General features: G+C 38.8%; 2 protein-coding genes across 2 annotated transcripts; both read right to left on the bottom strand.

The window, feature by feature from the left end:
* Positions 1 to 1,604: 1,604 nt before the first annotated feature.
* On the bottom strand, positions 1,605 to 4,317 carry LOC104827574 (fatty acyl-CoA reductase 6, chloroplastic-like). Its single transcript, XM_010560762.1, has 9 exons — positions 4,031 to 4,317; positions 3,774 to 3,877; positions 3,240 to 3,439; positions 3,036 to 3,136; positions 2,795 to 2,945; positions 2,537 to 2,698; positions 2,356 to 2,437; positions 1,949 to 2,286; positions 1,605 to 1,877 (listed from the first exon to the last, which is right to left on the bottom strand). The coding sequence occupies exons 1-9, from the start codon at positions 4,290 to 4,292 to the stop codon at positions 1,718 to 1,720; spliced, it is 1,560 nt and encodes a 519-aa protein (XP_010559064.1). The 5' UTR covers positions 4,293 to 4,317; the 3' UTR covers positions 1,605 to 1,717.
* A 1,357-nt stretch (positions 4,318 to 5,674) lies between these two features.
* LOC104827571 (fatty acyl-CoA reductase 6, chloroplastic-like) lies at positions 5,675 to 18,973 on the bottom strand. The gene is made up of 9 exons (XM_010560758.1): positions 18,673 to 18,973; positions 18,396 to 18,499; positions 18,101 to 18,300; positions 14,848 to 14,948; positions 14,623 to 14,773; positions 14,364 to 14,525; positions 14,177 to 14,258; positions 13,724 to 14,076; positions 5,675 to 6,040 (listed from the first exon to the last, which is right to left on the bottom strand). The coding sequence occupies exons 1-9, from the start codon at positions 18,722 to 18,724 to the stop codon at positions 5,881 to 5,883; spliced, it is 1,365 nt and encodes a 454-aa protein (XP_010559060.1). The 5' UTR covers positions 18,725 to 18,973; the 3' UTR covers positions 5,675 to 5,880.
* Between the last annotated feature and the right edge of the window lie 545 nt (positions 18,974 to 19,518).

Raw genomic sequence — 19,518 nt, 5'->3', positions numbered from 1 at the left:
TTTTACACGTGTTTCGAAATTGTAACATCTTAACGATGTTTCAGACTTCCACCTTAACTGTTAATGTTTTGTTGAAATTCAGTTGTGACACTTTGTGATGCGCAGCGCAGGAGAATTATTGGTTGTGGTGGCTATTCGATTAGTCATTGTAAGGGTTGAATGGCTATTGTAAACTTTTGGGAAATGAAAATCAAAATCTTTGACCAAAAAAATAAAATAAAATGGACAGACGCAACGATTTGTTCTTTTGCATGCTGTTGAAATATAGAAATTAAAATAAAGAGAAGAAAAATGATAATAGTTTGGATATATTCTCTAAACATGTATTCACTTTTAGAAAAAAAAAAATATATTTTCCCGTCTCTAACTAAATAGATGAGATATTTAGAATAAGTTTTTGAAATTAAAAAAAGATTTAATGATATTTTTTTGTTAGAATAATTCCATTAAAAATTTTGTATTTTTCTCTCGTCGCAATTTTTAACCATGTATTTTTTTATCCTATTAAACATATTTATAATATCTAACAATAAAATACCTGTACTTTTAAAAAAATTGGCAAATAAAACTATAAATGTAAAAATTGACTATTCAACGCTGACATGACAATAATTTTATTATAGTCATCCACCACATCATCAATCATATAATATTTAATAAAAATATAATAAAAGAATAAAAATTACTTATATATATACATATATATATACGCATATACATATATACATATATTATATGTATATACATAAATATTATATATGTATGTATTTAATTTTTCTTCAACATAATTCTTAATATAACTCTTAATATTTATTTATTTCAGTTAATTAATTAAAAGGAAATAACTTCTCTAGTTATGACGTTTTATATAAAATTACTCCTACGTAACCTTTTACTTAAATTAAAAAATAATTTTAGTTATATACATATATTAATTTAAATTGAATTTAAATAACAGCTATTCAGTATATTAATTAAATTTAAATAATATATCTAAAGGCATATCTTTTTAATTAAAATTTAAATAATATAATCATATCAAATTTGTATAGTCGGAGTTGTCATATATAATATTTTTTAATTTATTTCATGATCTGGTATATAGTAGACATCCGAAATTATACAAATTATGCATGGATCAAACACATTAATCATATCATGATGTAACTGTGTGAAGAGATTGTGGACCACCGTATATCTGATGACACATTTATTTGTTGTAACCAATTTGGTTTTAAATCGTATGGTATATCATACCAACAATCTTTCTCATTAATAATTTGTTGGACACTAATAAAAATACGGAAAACGACAAAAAAGTGTGACCAAATGAAAAATTTTGTAAACCTTTCAAAAGGGTCATGCTTTTGGTCACTTTTTTTTTTCATTAACAAAGATAGCGTTATTAATTCCGTTTGTAACCTGACCTATATATGTGTAAATGTATGTTTAAATTTTTGAATGTATGCATGCATGTGTATGTATATATACATATATACCTACGTATGTATGTGTATATATACACACACATATATATTATGTATATAGCTATGTCTGCGTACATATGTATGTGTATTTGTATGCATATATATACACAAGTCAAATTGTAGGATCTTGTTGTTGTCATTACCAATAATCAGACATTAATCCGTAGTTTCAATCTCTAAAACGTAATGGAAGATGAATCTCTTTCTGTGTATATAATCTTGAACTCTTTTCAAGTCTGTCTTCCCCGCAGGACATGCTTCTTCAGACCCGGAATATGAACGTTCATGATGTAATGCGGCCAATCTATGCTCTCTGTGTTGAACCCAAACATGCTTCTCTCTTCCATTGCCATCTCCTCCACCAATCTCCGGGCATTGGTGTTGTCAAACCTAGTGCCAAGGATGAGTTAAAAGGATGCATGACTATGTATATCTCAGATTCTATATATCGGGATGGGTACCGTGCTTTTGTGAACGTTACTGGCTCATACGCTTTGGCTATGCCCTCGAAATACTTTATTTTTCTCTGGCTTTTCGTTTTTGATTTGGTTCTGATGTACGAGCAGAAATCTTCCAGGGAACTGTGGAATTTCATCGGCTCTGTCACTATGTCCTCTCCTTTGGAATCCCTCAATGGAGAGTGACAGAAATGTCGATGAACAAGGTCAAAGAGCTCGTGAAGCGGCAGCGGATTCGCAACAGACGAGGTTGGATGGTACACGCTCAGCCCGGGCTTCGGATCTATGCCATGTTTTGCCATGGCTGCCATTGCAAAATTCACAACCATATCCACTGGTACCTGCACCAGTTAGAACTCAGATCCCATTGCATATTACTTTATTCTCGTATTTACATTTTGGCTACTTACTACATCAACCACGGTTTGAGGGTCGCCGAACAAGCACGGGAGCTGCCCTTTGCCATAAGCCAAGATCAATGGATCCGCCATTCTGGCAGCAAAATAGAGAAATTTTAATCTTGTTCACTAGAAGGTGTTATCCTTATTTGTATCATTTCACGGGAGAAAAAGGAAAAGGAAAGATTTTAACCGGTTTCCTTGTATCCAGCCGGGGAAAGGCTCTGTGTAGGAGCTTTCAATGGCACCTGGTCGTATGATCACAATGGGAAGATTGCCTCGGGAGCTATCTATCACCATCTCCCCCATTGCTTTGGCCAAAGTGTATGTGTCTTGAAACCCGTGGATGATGGCTCTGGTTTCGTTAAAGATTTGACATGCAACTTAGCCTATGAAGATGCATCCAAGCTACAGAAAATCGGTCTGCGATAGGAGAAAAAGATAACCTCACCGTTCACGACCAAGTTCCTTCATTTTCTGGGCCATTTCTCGGTGATGGAAAGTTCTTGCAGCTTCTGAAGCTAGTTTCAGCTCGGATTCAATTTCCAATCTTGGAAGAGGAGTCTCTGGTACGATCCCTTGTCTCGTTCCATTCACATAAGCTATAAACAGAAGATGAATGACGTAAAAGGTTTAGAATCTCTTCCTCTAAGGTGTTCCAACAAACACGTGTTCGGTCCGTAAACTCATACCGGTTGAGAAGTGAAGAACAAGAGTCAATCTCTCGCATTTCTTGGAAAATCTCATGAACTGGTGGGGTCCCATTGTATTGGTGCTCAGAGCCAAATCGTACCTGTTCCGTTTGTTTACACAAGCCCAGTTCATTATTTGTGTTGACGAACGTTGCATGTAAAAAGAGCAAAGGGGGCGAAAATGCAGATGAAGGATAAAGGAACCGGTCGTCGAAGGTTGTCCTGGCGGCAGAGCTGATGATGACATCGATCTCCTTGGAGATACTGTCGGCTGTTTCAGGGTCCATCCCGAGGTTGTTTTGTGAAATGTCTCCCACTATCGGAATCAACTTGCTCGTCATAAAAGCTTCGTATGAGTTCCCATGTGTTCGTTTCAGAAGCTCAAACAGGTCAGAGTTTATGATCTGAAAACCAAAGCGAGCATGAAAACGGTGATATGACAACTGTTGGCAGAGCATGCCCAGATGGCTCAAGACATGCAGAAGCTCGTGTGGAAGATTGAAGTTTCAGATCAGATTAAATGCAGTTATTAGAAGTTAACGTTGTCAGTTTAAGAACAGTTACTAAGCAGTTGTAACGATGTTGTAATGTGTGTTTATATGCAATTGCAGAAGTTAAATAGAGTGTGGTTTTTACACAATAATCTCCCCTGTTTTCTCATTCCCAAACCGAAACTTAAGTTTGAGAATTGCAAAACACGATCTAGAGTTACAGGTTTGGTAAGCTTCAATAACAGACCTCGTCGTGGAGCCTCTTGCGGGCAGCTTCTTGATCATCAGCCTTCACCAGAAGGAAGATCTTCCCGGTCTCTGGAGTTGCTCTCAACAATTTCTCGATGAAAACTGTGATTTCAAGTCGAAGATTTGAGTGATAGAAGAGATTATATGTTTTATGGAAGTGAAAGAACTCTCAACAAAAGCTAGAAGAGCTCTTACACGTTTTATGGAAGTGGGAGAGATATTATGAAACTCTAGAATAAATCGCAACTGAGATACCTTTGGCAAGAAACCCTGTTGCTCCGGTGATGAAATAGTTCTTCCCCTTCATGAAACTGACGACTCTATTGCCATCACACTTCTCTGCCTCTGACATCACAGCTTCTGGGGTCTTGTCCTGACGGCAAGTGATAACTCCACGAGCTGACCCACCAGTTCGCTTTGAAAAACGACACAAGTAGCTGTTTGGTTTGGAGGGGAAGATGCTGTCGTGAGCGAAGCTGAAGCCAGAAACAACGGTGGTGCAATGGAAGGCGGCCATTAACGTGTTGGAGAAGGAAGAAGGCTTGAAGAGTTTTAAGTATATTGTCTGTTTGCTTATGTTATCATATTGGGTTAAATAAAAGTGAAGGGTTTAGAGAGGGAAGACTGCATTCATTAGAGGATGCCACGTGTCCTTACACCCGGAATTACAGCGGCTGTCCATCTATGGAGTACTGCGGCGTTCCGTCAGTCCTCGTGTTTCTTACGGACCGCATGTATTTAGACTTCAAGAGTTTTGACTGAGTTCGAACATATTTTTTCTTATCGTCTATGTTAATTATTTTAATCCTTATCCGACTATACGGAGTATCAACATTTCAAACCTGATCTTATATCTACTAAAACAAATAAGGACATTCTTTAATTTTAATAAATATATGAATTATTTTTCAAAATATGAAAGATATTTTCGTAATTAAAATATAACACGCCATTTTTAATAAATATAAATGATAATTTTATAATTATATCGAGTATAAGCAATGTGACCGTAAATTCAAATCCAATTTGGTTTACTCATAATTTTAAAATGAAATGTTTACACATATTTTGTATGTATTAGATAAGGGTGATCATTTTGATTATTAACCGAATAACTAAATCGTACCGAACTGAATAGCAATGGTTCGGTTCGCTTTTAATAACCAATCGATTGAGAAAGTTAATCATTAGGATTCAATTCGGTTCGATTAATAATCGAATAATCGTTGTTAACCGAATGGTTATTAGGTTTTATTTAATTTTAAAATTTTTATCTTAAGTATCTAAGTGTTTTTTCACTTTTTGGTAGAATGTATGTCTTTGATATATTTTTATTCATTACTATATTTTTATTAAATTATTATTTCATAATTAATTTTCCTTTTTTTGCTGTATAAAATTTTAAAGGGTCACCCCTAGTATTTGAGTTTCTTTGAGATGGATTGTTGTCCCTAGGGATGTTTATTTTGATATTTGATTTGATTTTTTTTTTAAAAATTATACTCATCCAATTTTATTTTAGATTTGGCTCGAATTTGATTTTTTATTAACAATTTTATTCATTTTATTTAAAAAAAGTATATTTTTTTCGATTTTTATTTATAAAATTACTAATTTTTCAAAAATTATTATCTCTTTTTGGATTATTTTTTGCATTCTTAATCTAAAATATGTACATTCAATTTTTTATATTAAATTCGGTTTATATATAACTTTGTATTTAGATCGGTTAGGTTGCAAAGTGTGTGTGTTTTTTTTTTGTTCAGATCACCAAACGGAATTGGCAATCGGGAGAGGAAACGAAATCAGAGCCGTTCGTCCAAGAAGCACGAGGGATTACGATCCCGACACGTGGATTACAAGACTACCCCGAAGGTAAATAGAAGTATATGGGCCTTATCTTGTCCTCGTTTGCTATTAACATATGTGATATATGGTATATATATGGTGACCAACACCAAGCTTTAGAATGGCTGTTTCATAAATATTTTTGTTTATTACATGTTTCACTTTAAATTCTTTTCTTGCAAACCATGCCCACGGCGGTTTTGCGCATAGAGGGTTTATGGAAAGTCAATATCTTTCTGTGTAATCTTGAACTCCTTTCAAGTCTGTCTTCCCCGCAGGACATGCTTCTTCAGACCCGGAATATGAACGTTCATGATGTAATGCTCCCAATCTATGCTCTCTGTGTTGAACCCAAACATCCTTCTCTCTTCCATTGTCATCTCCTCCATCAATCTCCGAGCATTGGTGTTGTCATACCTAACAGAAGTATGAATCAAGCACGCATCTTCTCATCATCATATCTCAAGTTTTACGCTGAAGAAAACTAGGAAGTTGTTGGTGTTGGTCTGATGAATCAAGAAAAGAATTGATGGCTGATATTTCGAGAAGACAAGCTCAAGGACTGAAGTTGGAATTTATGTTCGATTTTATTACAGTTGTTAAAGATAAGAAGATGTTGTTGGAATAAATGTGATTCAAGGCCACGTCACATGAGTTGGAGACAAATTGTTAATTCAAATGCGTGATTCAAGGCTGAAAAGGATCAGTTTCCAGATTCTGTCAAAATCTGGCACTATTATATATTTTCTATTTTTCTTTGCAAGATTAGGATATTCTGATTTGATTTGATTTAGCTAGCAGATTTAGAGGTTGATTTGATTTTATTTCTATTATTAAGTTTTTGTTTTCTTTCCTATATATGTAATCGTTTTCTGTTGAATAAAATTAGTTGAGTTTTCTCAAATTTCTTTGTTCTCTGTTTGTATTTCTGTAACAGAGTTTCTGTTCGAATTTGAGTACTCACTCACCCAGACCGAAGTACCACTGATCCTTATCTCGGGTCTAACAGTGGTATCAGAGCGCCGTTGATTCGTTAGGGATCTAAGGGTTATCAAGCTGACGATGGATTCGAATTCTCCTCCAGTTTTCGATGGAGAAAACTACCAGATGTGGGCTGTGAAGATGAAGGCATACATGAAGGGTGCAGATATGTAGGAAGCTGTCGAAGAAGATTACGAGGTGACTCCTTTAGGAGCAAATCCGACGCTGAACCAGATGAAGATCTATAGAGATAAGGTAACGAGGAAAGGTAAGGCTATGTCATGCCTCTTTGCCTCGGTACCACCATTTATCTTTACTAAGATCATGAACATGACCAATGCGAAGGAGATGTGGGATTCTCTGAAAGAAGAGTATGAAGGAGATGAGAAGATACGGGGCATGAAGGTTTTGAACCTGCTCCGGGAATTTGAGAGACATCATATGAAGCCAAACGAGACAGTAAAGGTTTATGTTGATCGTTTGATCAGCATTGTGAGCAAGATAAGGATCTTGGGTACTAAAATGACTGATGAGAAGATAGTTCAGAAGGTGATGGTGTCTGTTCCAGAGCGTTTTGAAGCAACCCTTGCTTCCTTGGAGAACACTAAGGAGTTGTCACAATTGAAACTACCTGAAGTTCTTAGTGCTCTGCAAGCGCAAGAGCAAAGAAGGCTGATGAGAAAGGAGGAGTCAGTTGAGGGAGCGTTGATGGCCAAGGCGAAAGCAAAGTGGCCAGAAAAGGAGAAACAGAATCAGAAAACGAAGATGGATGCTACTCATAGCAAGGTAACGTTTTCTAAATCTGAGAAAGATGCTGATCAATACTTCTCTGAACCTTGTAAGCATTGTCAAAAGATTGGTCATTCTCATTGGAGATGGTTGAGAAATCCCAACATCAAGTGTCGAGGGTGTGGTAAATCTGGGCACATTGAGCGTTTCTGTAGAAACGAGAATGCTCAGATCATTGTAGAAGATTCTGGAGAGGTTGAAGAAGAGGTTGAAGATCTGTTTATGGCATCGTGTTTTGGTTCTGGATCTGTCAAGTATGGATGGTTAGTGGATAGTGGTTGTACTAACCACATGACAAGAGATAGAAGCTCATTCAAGTGGATTAACACGATGTTCAAGGCGAAGGTCAGAATTGGAAATGGCGAGTTCATTTCAGTGGAGGGAAAAGGAGATGTCTGGATCAAAGGGTCAGATGGCACGAAGAAATTGCTGACAGGAGTGTTGTATGTGCCAAGGCTACTTCAGAATCTCCTAAGTGTACCTCAGCTGATGATTAAGGGCTACAAGGTAATTTTTGACAAGAATGAATGTGTTATTGGTAATGACACAACCCCTGTTCTATTTAGGATGCCTGTGAGAAACAAGAGGTTCTCATTTTCGATGAAAAATGTGGGATATGATGCATTTGTGAGTCAAGAGTCAAAAGATAAGCTCGTTGGAAAAACTGCAGAAGATGTGTCAAAGGCATATCAAGTAGATTTGCCTGAGATGAACAAGGAAGTAGTGAGCAAGGATGTCAAGTTTGTTGAGTCTGAAGGATTGAAATGGCAAGAATTCGGTGAGGATGAAGAGCCATTCACAAAAACCGAAGGGCCACTGACAATTGATGCTGAACCTCAAACTCAGCAAACTGAAAAACATGTGCAGAACACTGACGAGATTATGGAGGCTGAAGATGTTGAATCTGATGATGATGTTCCTGTCAGAGGTACAAGAACACTGCAGGAAGTTTATGGAAGATGCAATGTGGCTATTCTTGAGCCATCTAGTTATGAGGAGGCAAGAAACGATAAGAGTTGGAGAGATGCAATGAAGGAGGACTCAAGATGATAGAAAAGAGACAGATTTTTTGGATGAAGCTTACAAAATATGATGAGTTAAATCTGATTCGATATTCAGATAGTGAATGGGATGGTTTTGCAAATGATGTGAAAAGTATTGAAGAACAAGAAGAAGAACAAGAAGCAGTTTTGTTCATTAAGGGGTTGCATGATGGAAGGTTGGAGTTGTTAAGGAGCATGATCGAAGTGTGTGCGAGGCCTTTCGTCAAGGAGGAGATTGTTAGAATAAATGTGATTCAAGGCCACGTCACATGAGCTGGAGACAAATTGTTAATTCAAATGCGTGATTCAAGGCTGAAAATGATCAGTTTCCAGATTCTGTCAAAATCTGGCACTATTATATATTTCCTATTTTTCTTTGCAAGATTAGGATATTCTGATTTGATTTGATTTAGCTAACAGATTTAGAGGTTGATTTGATTTTATTTCTATTATTAAGTTTTTGTTTTCTTTCCTATATATGTAATCGTTTTCTGATGAATAAAATTAGTTGAGTTTTCTCAAATTTCTTTGTCAGAGTTTCTGTTCGAATTTGAGTGCTCACTCACCCAGACCGAAGTGCCACTGATCCTTATCTCAGGTCTAACAGATGCGGTTTTATGTTTACGTTTGTATGTCGTGTCGGTTACAAAGTGTGGTCTTTAAGTATAGGCATTGGTAGCTGCAAAATATTTATTTTCAATTTCAGATTCTTAGAGAGAAATTTTAAAAAATCAACATGGTATCAGAGCGAAGATGGATCTTTTTCGGATCTGTGGAAGATTTCAAAGAAAACAAGATGATGACAGGAAAAAAACGATAATTGGAGTTCGGTTTGGTAAGATGTTGTTGTGCGGAAATGTATATGGTCTCAAATGCAGGACGATAGAATCGAACGAGAGAAAGTAAAAGACACCACGATTTAACGTGGTTCGGCAGAATGCCTATGTCCACGTCGAGGAAGAAAAACAAATCCCACTATATCGGTGAACAAATGTGGAATACAAGATATACTCAACCTCATTTTCCAAATCCCCAAGAAACACCCTTTCTCTCGTAACACTCAGAAGAAAAATATTCAGAATGTATCCAAGAACCTCACTATGACAACCCAGAGTACCGTAGGAGGGCGGGGAGTGATCGCCGGTGCAGAGGCACGGACAAGGGGCGAATCCTGACGAGCTTCTGGGTAGGGGGTATATGGATGAATCGAACACACCGGAATGAGAGAGATCCGAGGGCTGTATAGGTATGGGACTATACGGTCTAAGATAACATAAAAGAATTAGTTGAGCTACTCATAGCAATAAGGTGCACCTACCTTTTTGGTTAACTATCCCGAGAAAACTCCAAAGTTAAGTGTGCTAGCTCTGGAGCAATCTCAGGATGGGTGACCTACTGGGAAGCACCTCGATATGCATGCGAGTGAGGACAAAACACGTTGAAATGTCTCGGGTTGCTGTGTGAGGGCAGTTTCGACAATTTGTAGCGGCCTCGGGTCGTTATAGATGGTATCAGAGCCGGTACTCTCCCAGTACGGTGTGGTTCGAGGACGATACAGGCGGAAGCTGGTGGGCCTATGACAACCCAGAGTACCGTAGGAGGGCAGAGAGTGATCGCCGGTGCAGAGGCACGGACAAGGGACGGCTCCTGACGAGCTTCTGGTAGGGGGTATAGGGATGAATCGAACACACCGGAATGAGAGAGATCCGAGGGCTGTATAGGTATGGGACTATACGGTCTAAGATAACATAAAAGAATTAGTTGAGCTACTCAAAGCAACAAGGTGCACCTACCTTTTTGGTTAACTATCCCGAGAGAACTCCAAAGTTAAGTGTGCTGGCTCTGGAGCAATCTCAGGATGGGTGACCTACTGGGAAGCGTCTCGGTATGCGTGCGAGTGAGGACAAAACATGCTGAAAGGTCTCGGATTGCTGTGTGAGGGCAGTTTCGACAATTCGTAGCGGCATCGGGTCGTTACACTCATCGAAACAAATATCTTGGATACCCAAAAGAAAAACCCTAAAAAAACCCTCAAAAGGACCCAAGAATTGAGTTTCTTGCAGAAGAAGAAAGCTTCTTCTCCAACACTTGTATGAATGTTTGTTTTGTGATGATTCGAACGAAGAATGAGGATGGCTATTTATAAGTGGAAGCAAGGTTGATATTGTGACTATTAAGAGAGGCCACGTTGCCATATATTTGAATGGCTCAAATTCCTCTCCAACCACCTCCATTATGCAAAGTTCTCACTAATTGGAGCCATCAATCACAAATGTTTTTGTTAAGGGAGGTGTTTTTCAATATAGTCAAATGTGTTTGTTTTTGGAAGAAAAAAAGAAGATAAACCGGAGGAGATTCGCGACTACGGACGGCGATGATTTCGGTGGCATCGAAGATTGCTGTAAGTTTGTTGGGTAACACATGTGTACACTCTAGATGGGGCAATTATGCGCTTGAGAAAATAGATTGTTACGGCAATCAAGAAGAACACGAAACTCCTAAGAGGGTCATCGAAGAATCGTGTGCAAATGGAGGAGGAGATCTGAAAAATCGGTTATACCTTAGTGGTGATGTTGTCTCTGTCATGATATACACGAGATGGGATGATGTTTCAAATTTTGAAGGTATTTCTAGGAACTGTTCTGGTTGTGTTTTAGTCTTGAAGGCATGGTGGTGGCGTGTCTATCACCGAAAAATGCGGTTGAATTGCCTCGGAGGATGACGTTGGAGTTATGCATGATTGTGGGCTGAGACTTGCGCCGTGTGCGAACCCTTGAGTTCAAGGAAGAGTTTGTTGGATTAGCTCAAGGCGGATGAAACAAGATCAGTTGAAGTTTATGTTCGGTTTTATTGCAATTATATATTTGAGTTATTAAAGATAAGAAAATGCAGTTTTATATTTTCGTTTTGTCTTTAAATATAGGTATTGATAGTTCCAGAAGATTTATTGTAGAGAGAGTTTTTTGCATTCCTATTCGATATAGATGTTGTGTTGTTGTATTTGTGTATGTGTTGTATTGTAAGTTTGAGTATCGTATGTGAGTGATGAGTGGATGAATAAATGTAGAAAAGTTTGTGAGAAAATATATTTCAGTGTGGTTTTAAAAAATATTAAATGTGATTAATATGCAACATTAGTACAAATATTATTTAATTGTAGTTTGATGTGATAGTTAGAAATATGAATAATATGTATAGTAGTTATGATGGAAAATTGGTAAACAAATGTGTAAAATAAATGAATTAGGTGTGATTTGTAATATAGATAGGTATCATTGTATGAAGTTTGAAATTAAAAAAAAAAATTGAAGAGAAAAATCAAGAGAAAGATTAAGAAAACATTTATTCTTTCAAAAAATTTCAAGGCTTTTTTTTTTTATAACGGAGGAGTCCTAGCTGTTGCCATTCGGACGTGCTGACTAGATAAATCTCTGGCTCGTGAGCAGCTTTTGTATATGGATCATATAAACCCAAAAATTACCTCCCTCCCCACCAGTCAGGAATCGAATACTCAAACTCAAGGTGGAGTTACCTCCTACCCCAAACTTGACCACTCACCCGCGATCTGTTGGGTAAAAAAAAAATTTTAAGTTCTTTTTTCCTCCAAAATTTTTCACATTTTCTTCTTTAATCAAAGAAATTGGTATCCGAACCTATTTTTTAAAAATTTCGAAAACAAAAACTTGAGAGATTAAAGAGAATTGTGAAAAGTAACAGTGGTAACGGACCTTTAATTCCCCATCCGACAAAGATAAACTATGAAAAATGATGTTTACGCATGGATATTTTGGTTGATTACAATAAAATTTGAGAAATTGTGGAGAAATCGTACGAGAAATCTAAATATGAAGAAACTTTACACACCAAATTAATTAAGGTTTTGTCCGAGTCAAAGAAGAAGGATAAACATCAGTATCATCTTATGAGGTGTGTGAAATGTGGTGCATTCGCAAAAGGTCTTCAAATTAAAGGGATCATATTATTACCATTTTATTATAAAATGATTGATATTAAATTAAATTATATAAAAAAATAATCTAAATTATTCATGAATATAAAAATATATATTATTCAATTATATTTATAATAAAATGTTAATCTAATATAATTCTAAATTATTTACTTTCATAATTTATTTAAAATTTTATTGATAACAAAAAATAATAATTTAAAATTATATACTTTTCTATTCTTAAATTAAAATCTAAATATATCAATATTCAATAATAAAATAATATAATAAGAGAAAGAATATATTATTTACATATATTACTATTCAATATAATTTCAAATTTTAATTTTAATTTTAAAAAATATTATCATAAAAATTTTAAATTTTTAATAACTAAATTTAATATTTTGCACAAGGCAACTAAAAAATCTGGGACGGTTTGGATAAGCATATCCTCACTCTCATTCATCAATTCATCAATGTTTGGATGATGAGTTGCTCGATAAAATCTCTCATATCACTACGTCAAACGAGGTATGAAAGATTTTAGAAAAAAAATTTCACGGTACAGAGAAAATAAAAAGGAAAAATTAAATTCCTTAAAACCCGTTTTTGAAGCCTTAGTGATGAAAGAATCCGAATCATTTTCGAATTACTGTTAAAGGATGAAGTCAATCATAAATCAATTAAGGATTTACGAAGACAAATAAAAGACGTTTATGTGGTGAATAAGATCTTCCGATCTATAATACCAAAATTTAATTATAATGTATGTTATAGAAATGTTTAAAGATATAAATTTGATGACAATAGAAGAATTGGAAGAAAATTTGACAGTACAAAGAAAAATTGAATAGAAAACAAGGAGAAACATTGGAGGAGATTCTTCAAACAAATGTTGTCTTGAAAAATGATGAGAAAAACAAAGGCCAATGCTTTTGAGGACGTGCACGTGATCGGGAAAGATGAAGTGGATATGACCAATATGGCAGAGGAAGAGGAAATGTAGACAATCCGAGTTATAAAAGAGATAATTAACTATGCCGTGTCAATCAATGAACAATTATGAAACAGATAATAAACAAATGTTGAATGTTATAATTGTCACAAAATGAGACATTTGGCATGGTTGTTAGAAATACGATGAATATATATCTAGTTAGGGTGAAAATAAATAAGTGAATTAAATATGAAATTAGGTATGAGTTTATAGTATAAATATGTATCTTTCTGTGAAGTTTGGAATCAAGTAAAATTGAAGAGAAAAATAAAAGATTAATTTTTTTTCCCAATTTTCTAAAATTATTTCATAATCTTTTCCTTAATTCAACATACCGTGCTTTTGAGAACATTGCTGGCCCATATAGCTTGGCCATGTCCTTGAGATACTTTAGTTTTCTCTCCTGTTTCGTCTTTTGTTCTTTTTCAGATATGATTTTGGATATGTAGGAGGAGAAATCCTGTAGAGAGCCGTAAAATTTCATTGGCTCTGTCATTATGCCTTCTCCTTTGGAGTCTCTCATTGGAGAGTGGCAGAAATGTCGATGAACAAGATGAAAGAGCTCGTGAAGCCGCAGTGGATTCACAACAGATGAAGTTGGATGGTACACCGTCAGCCCGGGCTTCGCATCTACACCATGTTTGGCCACGGCTGCCATGGCTGCATTCACAGTCATATCCACAGGTACCTGCGCTCCAGATCTCTCCAGTAGTTAAAATTCATTGGAACCGATACTGATCAAAAGAATTGAAAGGTGAATGGATGGGAGATGAAGGGCTGTGACTTACAATGTCGAGCACAGCTTGAGGGTCTCCAAATATGCCAGGAAGCTGCCCCTTGCCATAAGCCAATATCATTGGATCCATCACTCTGACAGCAAAAGAGATGGCTTTAACCTTCTTTCATGATCATAGATAGCATTTTCTGTATCCTTTTGACAGAGAAGATGAAGAAAAGGGGAATGAAAGACTTCACTTGTCTCCTTGTATCCATCCCGGAAAAGGCTCTACGTAAGAGCTTTCAACGATTCCAGGTCGTACGATCACAACGGGCAGATCGCCTCGGGAGCTGTCTACCACCATCTCCCCCATTGCTTTGGTGAAAGCATAGGTGTCATGATACCCATGGATCATGGCTCTGGTTTTTATAAAGATTTGGCATGCAGCTTAGCCTTTGAAGATGTGCATCCAAGTTACAGAAATCGTTCTGCTATATGAGAAAAAGATACCCTCACCGTTCAAGACCCAGTTCCTTCATTTTCCGGGTCATTTCTCCCTCAAGGAAAGTTCTTGCAGCTTCTGAAACTAGCTTACCCTCATGCTCAATTTCGAATCTGGGAAGAGGAGTTTCTGGTACTATCCCATGTCTCATTCCATTCACGTAAACTATAAACGGAAGAAGAATGATGTAAAAGGTTTAGACTTTTATCAAAATAATGTGTTCGGACGTAAACTCCTACCGGTTGAGAAATGAAGAACAAGCTTCAGTTTCTTGCATTTTTTGGAAAATCTCATGAACTGGTCGGGTCCCATTGTATTTGCGCTGAGAGCCAAATCGTACCTGTTCACACGCCCAGTTCATTATTTGCGGTTAAAGAAACGTTGCATGTGAAAGATCAAAGGGGTGAAAATGCAGACGAAAGATAAAAGGAACCTGTCCTCAAAGATTGTTCTGGCGGCAGAGCTGATGATGACATCGATCTCCTTGGAAATCATATCGGCTGTTTCAGGGTCCATCCCGAGGTTGTTTTGTGAAATGTCTCCCACTATCGGAATCAACTTACTCGTCATGAAGGCCTCGTAGGAGTTCCCGTGTGTTTGTTTCAGGAGCTCGAACAGGCCTGAGTTTACGATCTGAGAACCCGAATGGACAACGTAAACATGAAAAATGGAGTTGAAAAACAAAAGGATAAAAGAAATCTATGTGAAGAGACGTAGAAGGAGAGAACCTCGTCGTGGAGCCTCTTGCGGGCAGCTTCTTGATCATCGGCCTTCATCAGAAGGAAGATCTTCCCTGTCTCTGGAGTTGCTCTCAACAATTTCTCGATGAAAGCTGCCATTTGTAGTCGAAGATACGAATGCTAGCTCTTTATATTGTAATAATTTACCATAAGATATTTATAAGAACAGTTATACCAACGGGATTATAAATAATCAATCCTCTCGCTCGTAACAGACACCATATATAAGCTTTCTAAAGAATGAATGAAACCGCTACTGAACTACCTTTGGCAAGAAACCCTGTTGCGCCAGTGATGAAGAAACTCTTCCCCTTCATGAAACTGACGATTCTATTGCCGTCACATGCATCTGTCTGTGACGTCACAGCTTCTAGTGTCCTGTCCTAACAAAAAGCAGTAACTCCACGAGGTGACCGGCGAGTTGGCGTCGGAAAACGACAGAAGTTGTGTGGTTTGGACGAGAAGAGACTGTCGTGACCGAAGCCGAAACCAGAAACAGCGGTCACTGTAGTGGCGGTGGTGCTGCAATGGACGGCCATTGTTGTTCACAGAGTTTGAAGAATTATCGTGTACTTTATATTATGTGGGACTGAGTTCTTATGGTTTGTCTGGACAGAAGCGATCCCCTTCACGAAACTGACGATTCTATTGCCGTCACATGCATCTGTCTGTGACGTCACAGCTTCTAGTGTCCTGTCCTAACAAAAAGCAGTAACTCCACGAGGTGACCGGCGAGTTGGCGTCGGAAAACGACAGAAGTTGTGTGGTTTGGACGAGAAGAGACTGTCGTGAAGCCGAAACCAGAAACAGCGGTCACTGTAGTGGCGGTGGTGCTGCAATGGACGGCCATTGTTGTTCACAGAGTTTGAAGAATTATCGTGTACTTTATATTATGTGGGACTGAGTTCTTATGGTTTGTCTGGACAGAAGCGATCCCCTTCACGAAACTGACGATTCTATTGCCGTCACATGCATCTGTCTGTGACGTCACAGCTTCTAGTGTCCTGTCCTAACAAAAAGCAGTAACTCCACGAGGTGACCGGCGAGTTGGCGTCGGAAAACGACAGAAGTTGTGTGGTTTGGACGAGAAGAGACTGTCGTGAAGCCGAAACCAGAAACAGCGGTCACTGTAGTGGCGGTGGTGCTGCAATGGACGGCCATTGTTGTTCACAGAGTTTGAAGAATTATCGTGTACTTTATATTATGTGGGACTGAGTTCTTATGGTTTGTCTGGACAGAAGCGATCCCCTTCACGAAACTGACGATTCTATTGCCGTCACATGCATCTGTCTGTGACGTCACAGCTTCTAGTGTCCTGTCCTAACAAAAAGCAGTAACTCCACGAGGTGACCGGCGAGTTGGCGTCGGAAAACGACAGAAGTTGTGTGGTTTGGACGAGAAGAGACTGTCGTGAAGCCGAAACCAGAAACAGCGGTCACTGTAGTGGCGGTGGTGCTGCAATGGACGGCCATTGTTGTTCACAGAGTTTGAAGAATTATCGTGTACTTTATATTATGTGGGACTGAGTTCTTATGGTTTGTCTGGACAGAAGCGATCCCCTTCACGAAACTGACGATTCTATTGCCGTCACATGCATCTGTCTGTGACGTCACAGCTTCTAGTGTCCTGTCCTAACAAAAAGCAGTAACTCCACGAGGTGACCGGCGAGTTGGCGTCGGAAAACGACAGAAGTTGTGTGGTTTGGACGAGAAGAGACTGTCGTGAAGCCGAAACCAGAAACAGCGGTCACTGTAGTGGCGGTGGTGCTGCAATGGACGGCCATTGTTGTTCACAGAGTTTGAAGAATTATCGTGTACTTTATATTATGTGGGACTGAGTTCTTATGGTTTGTCTGGACAGAAGCGATCCCCTTCACGAAACTGACGATTCTATTGCCGTCACATGCATCTGTCTGTGACGTCACAGCTTCTAGTGTCCTGTCCTAACAAAAAGCAGTAACTCCACGAGGTGACCGGCGAGTTGGCGTCGGAAAACGACAGAAGTTGTGTGGTTTGGACGAGAAGAGACTGTCGTGAAGCCGAAACCAGAAACAGCGGTCACTGTAGTGGCGGTGGTGCTGCAATGGACGGCCATTGTTGTTCACAGAGTTTGAAGAATTATCGTGTACTTTATATTATGTGGGACTGAGTTCTTATGGTTTGTCTGGACAGAAGCGATCCCCTTCACGAAACTGACGATTCTATTGCCGTCACATGCATCTGTCTGTGACGTCACAGCTTCTAGTGTCCTGTCCTAACAAAAAGCAGTAACTCCACGAGGTGACCGGCGAGTTGGCGTCGGAAAACGACAGAAGTTGTGTGGTTTGGACGAGAAGAGACTGTCGTGAAGCCGAAACCAGAAACAGCGGTCACTGTAGTGGCGGTGGTGCTGCAATGGACGGCCATTGTTGTTCACAGAGTTTGAAGAATTATCGTGTACTTTATATTATGTGGGACTGAGTTCTTATGGTTTGTCTGGACAGAAGCGATCCCCTTCACGAAACTGACGATTCTATTGCCGTCACATGCATCTGTCTGTGACGTCACAGCTTCTAGTGTCCTGCCCTGACAAAAAAGCAGTAACTCCACGAGGTGACCGGCGAGTTGGCGTCGGAAAACGACAGAAGTTGTGTGGTTTGGACGAGAAGAGAAAATCGTACCTGTTCACACGCCCAGTTCATTATTTGCGGTTAAAGAAACGTTGCATGTGAAAGATCAAAGGGGTGAAAATGCAGACGAAAGATAAAAGGAACCTGTCCTCAAAGATTGTTCTGGCGGCAGAGCTGATGATGACATCGATCTCCTTGGAAATCATATCGGCTGTTTCAGGGTCCATCCCGAGGTTGTTTTGTGAAATGTCTCCCACTATCGGAATCAACTTACTCGTCATGAAGGCCTCGTAGGAGTTCCCGTGTGTTTGTTTCAGGAGCTCGAACAGGCCTGAGTTTACGATCTGAGAACCCGAATGGACAACGTAAACATGAAAAATGGAGTTGAAAAACAAAAGGATAAAAGAAATCTATGTGAAGAGACGTAGAAGGAGAGAACCTCGTCGTGGAGCCTCTTGCGGGCAGCTTCTTGATCATCGGCCTTCATCAGAAGGAAGATCTTCCCTGTCTCTGGAGTTGCTCTCAACAATTTCTCGATGAAAGCTGCCATTTGTAGTCGAAGATACGAATGCTAGCTCTTTATATTGTAATAATTTACCATAAGATATTTATAAGAACAGTTATACCAACGGGATTATAAATAATCAATCCTCTCGCTCGTAACAGACACCATATATAAGCTTTCTAAAGAATGAATGAAACCGCTACTGAACTACCTTTGGCAAGAAACCCTGTTGCGCCAGTGATGAAGAAACTCTTCCCCTTCATGAAACTGACGATTCTATTGCCGTCACATGCATCTGTCTGTGACGTCACAGCTTCTAGTGTCCTGCCCTGACAAAAAGCAGTAACTCCACGAGGTGACCGGCGAGTTGGCGTCGGGAAACGACAGAAGTTGTGTGGTTTGGACGAGAAGAGACTGTCGTGAAGCCGAAACCAGAAACAGCGGTCACTGTAGTGGCGGTGGTGCTGCAATGGACGGCCATTGTTGTTCACAGAGTTTGAAGAATTATCGTGTACTTTATATTATGTGGGACTGAGTTCTTATGGTTTGTCTGGACAGAAGCGATCCCCTTCACGAAACTGACGATTCTATTGCCGTCACATGCATCTGTCTGTGACGTCACAGCTTCTAGTGTCCTGCCCTGACAAAAAAGCAGTAACTCCACGAGGTGACCGGCGAGTTGGCGTCGGAAAACGACAGAAGTTGTGTGGTTTGGACGAGAAGAGACTGTCGTGAAGCCGAAACCAGAAACAGCGGTCACTGTAGTGGCGGGGGGCCATTGTTGTTCACAGAGTTTGAAGAATTATCGTGTACTTTATATTATGTGGGACTGAGTAAAGTAGCTGATGGGATGATGATGATGAGTGACAATCTGATTCCTCGTATTTCTTATGGGTTTTGCATGTAGTCCTTTTAGCCTCGTATTCTTATGGTTTGTCTGGACAGAAGCTTCTTCATGATGGATCGTAGCCATCCATCCACCTATCGGAAGAAGACGAAATCAGAGCCGTCCATTTCATAAAGGCGTAAGTGTTTACGATCTTGACACGTGTAGTAT

The sequence above is a fragment of the Tarenaya hassleriana genome, unplaced genomic scaffold (genome assembly GCF_000463585.1).
Source record: "Tarenaya hassleriana unplaced genomic scaffold, ASM46358v1 Cleome52, whole genome shotgun sequence".
Classification (NCBI taxonomy): Eukaryota; Viridiplantae; Streptophyta; class Magnoliopsida; order Brassicales; family Cleomaceae; genus Tarenaya; species Tarenaya hassleriana.
This window is presented reverse-complemented; position numbering and strand designations above follow the sequence as displayed.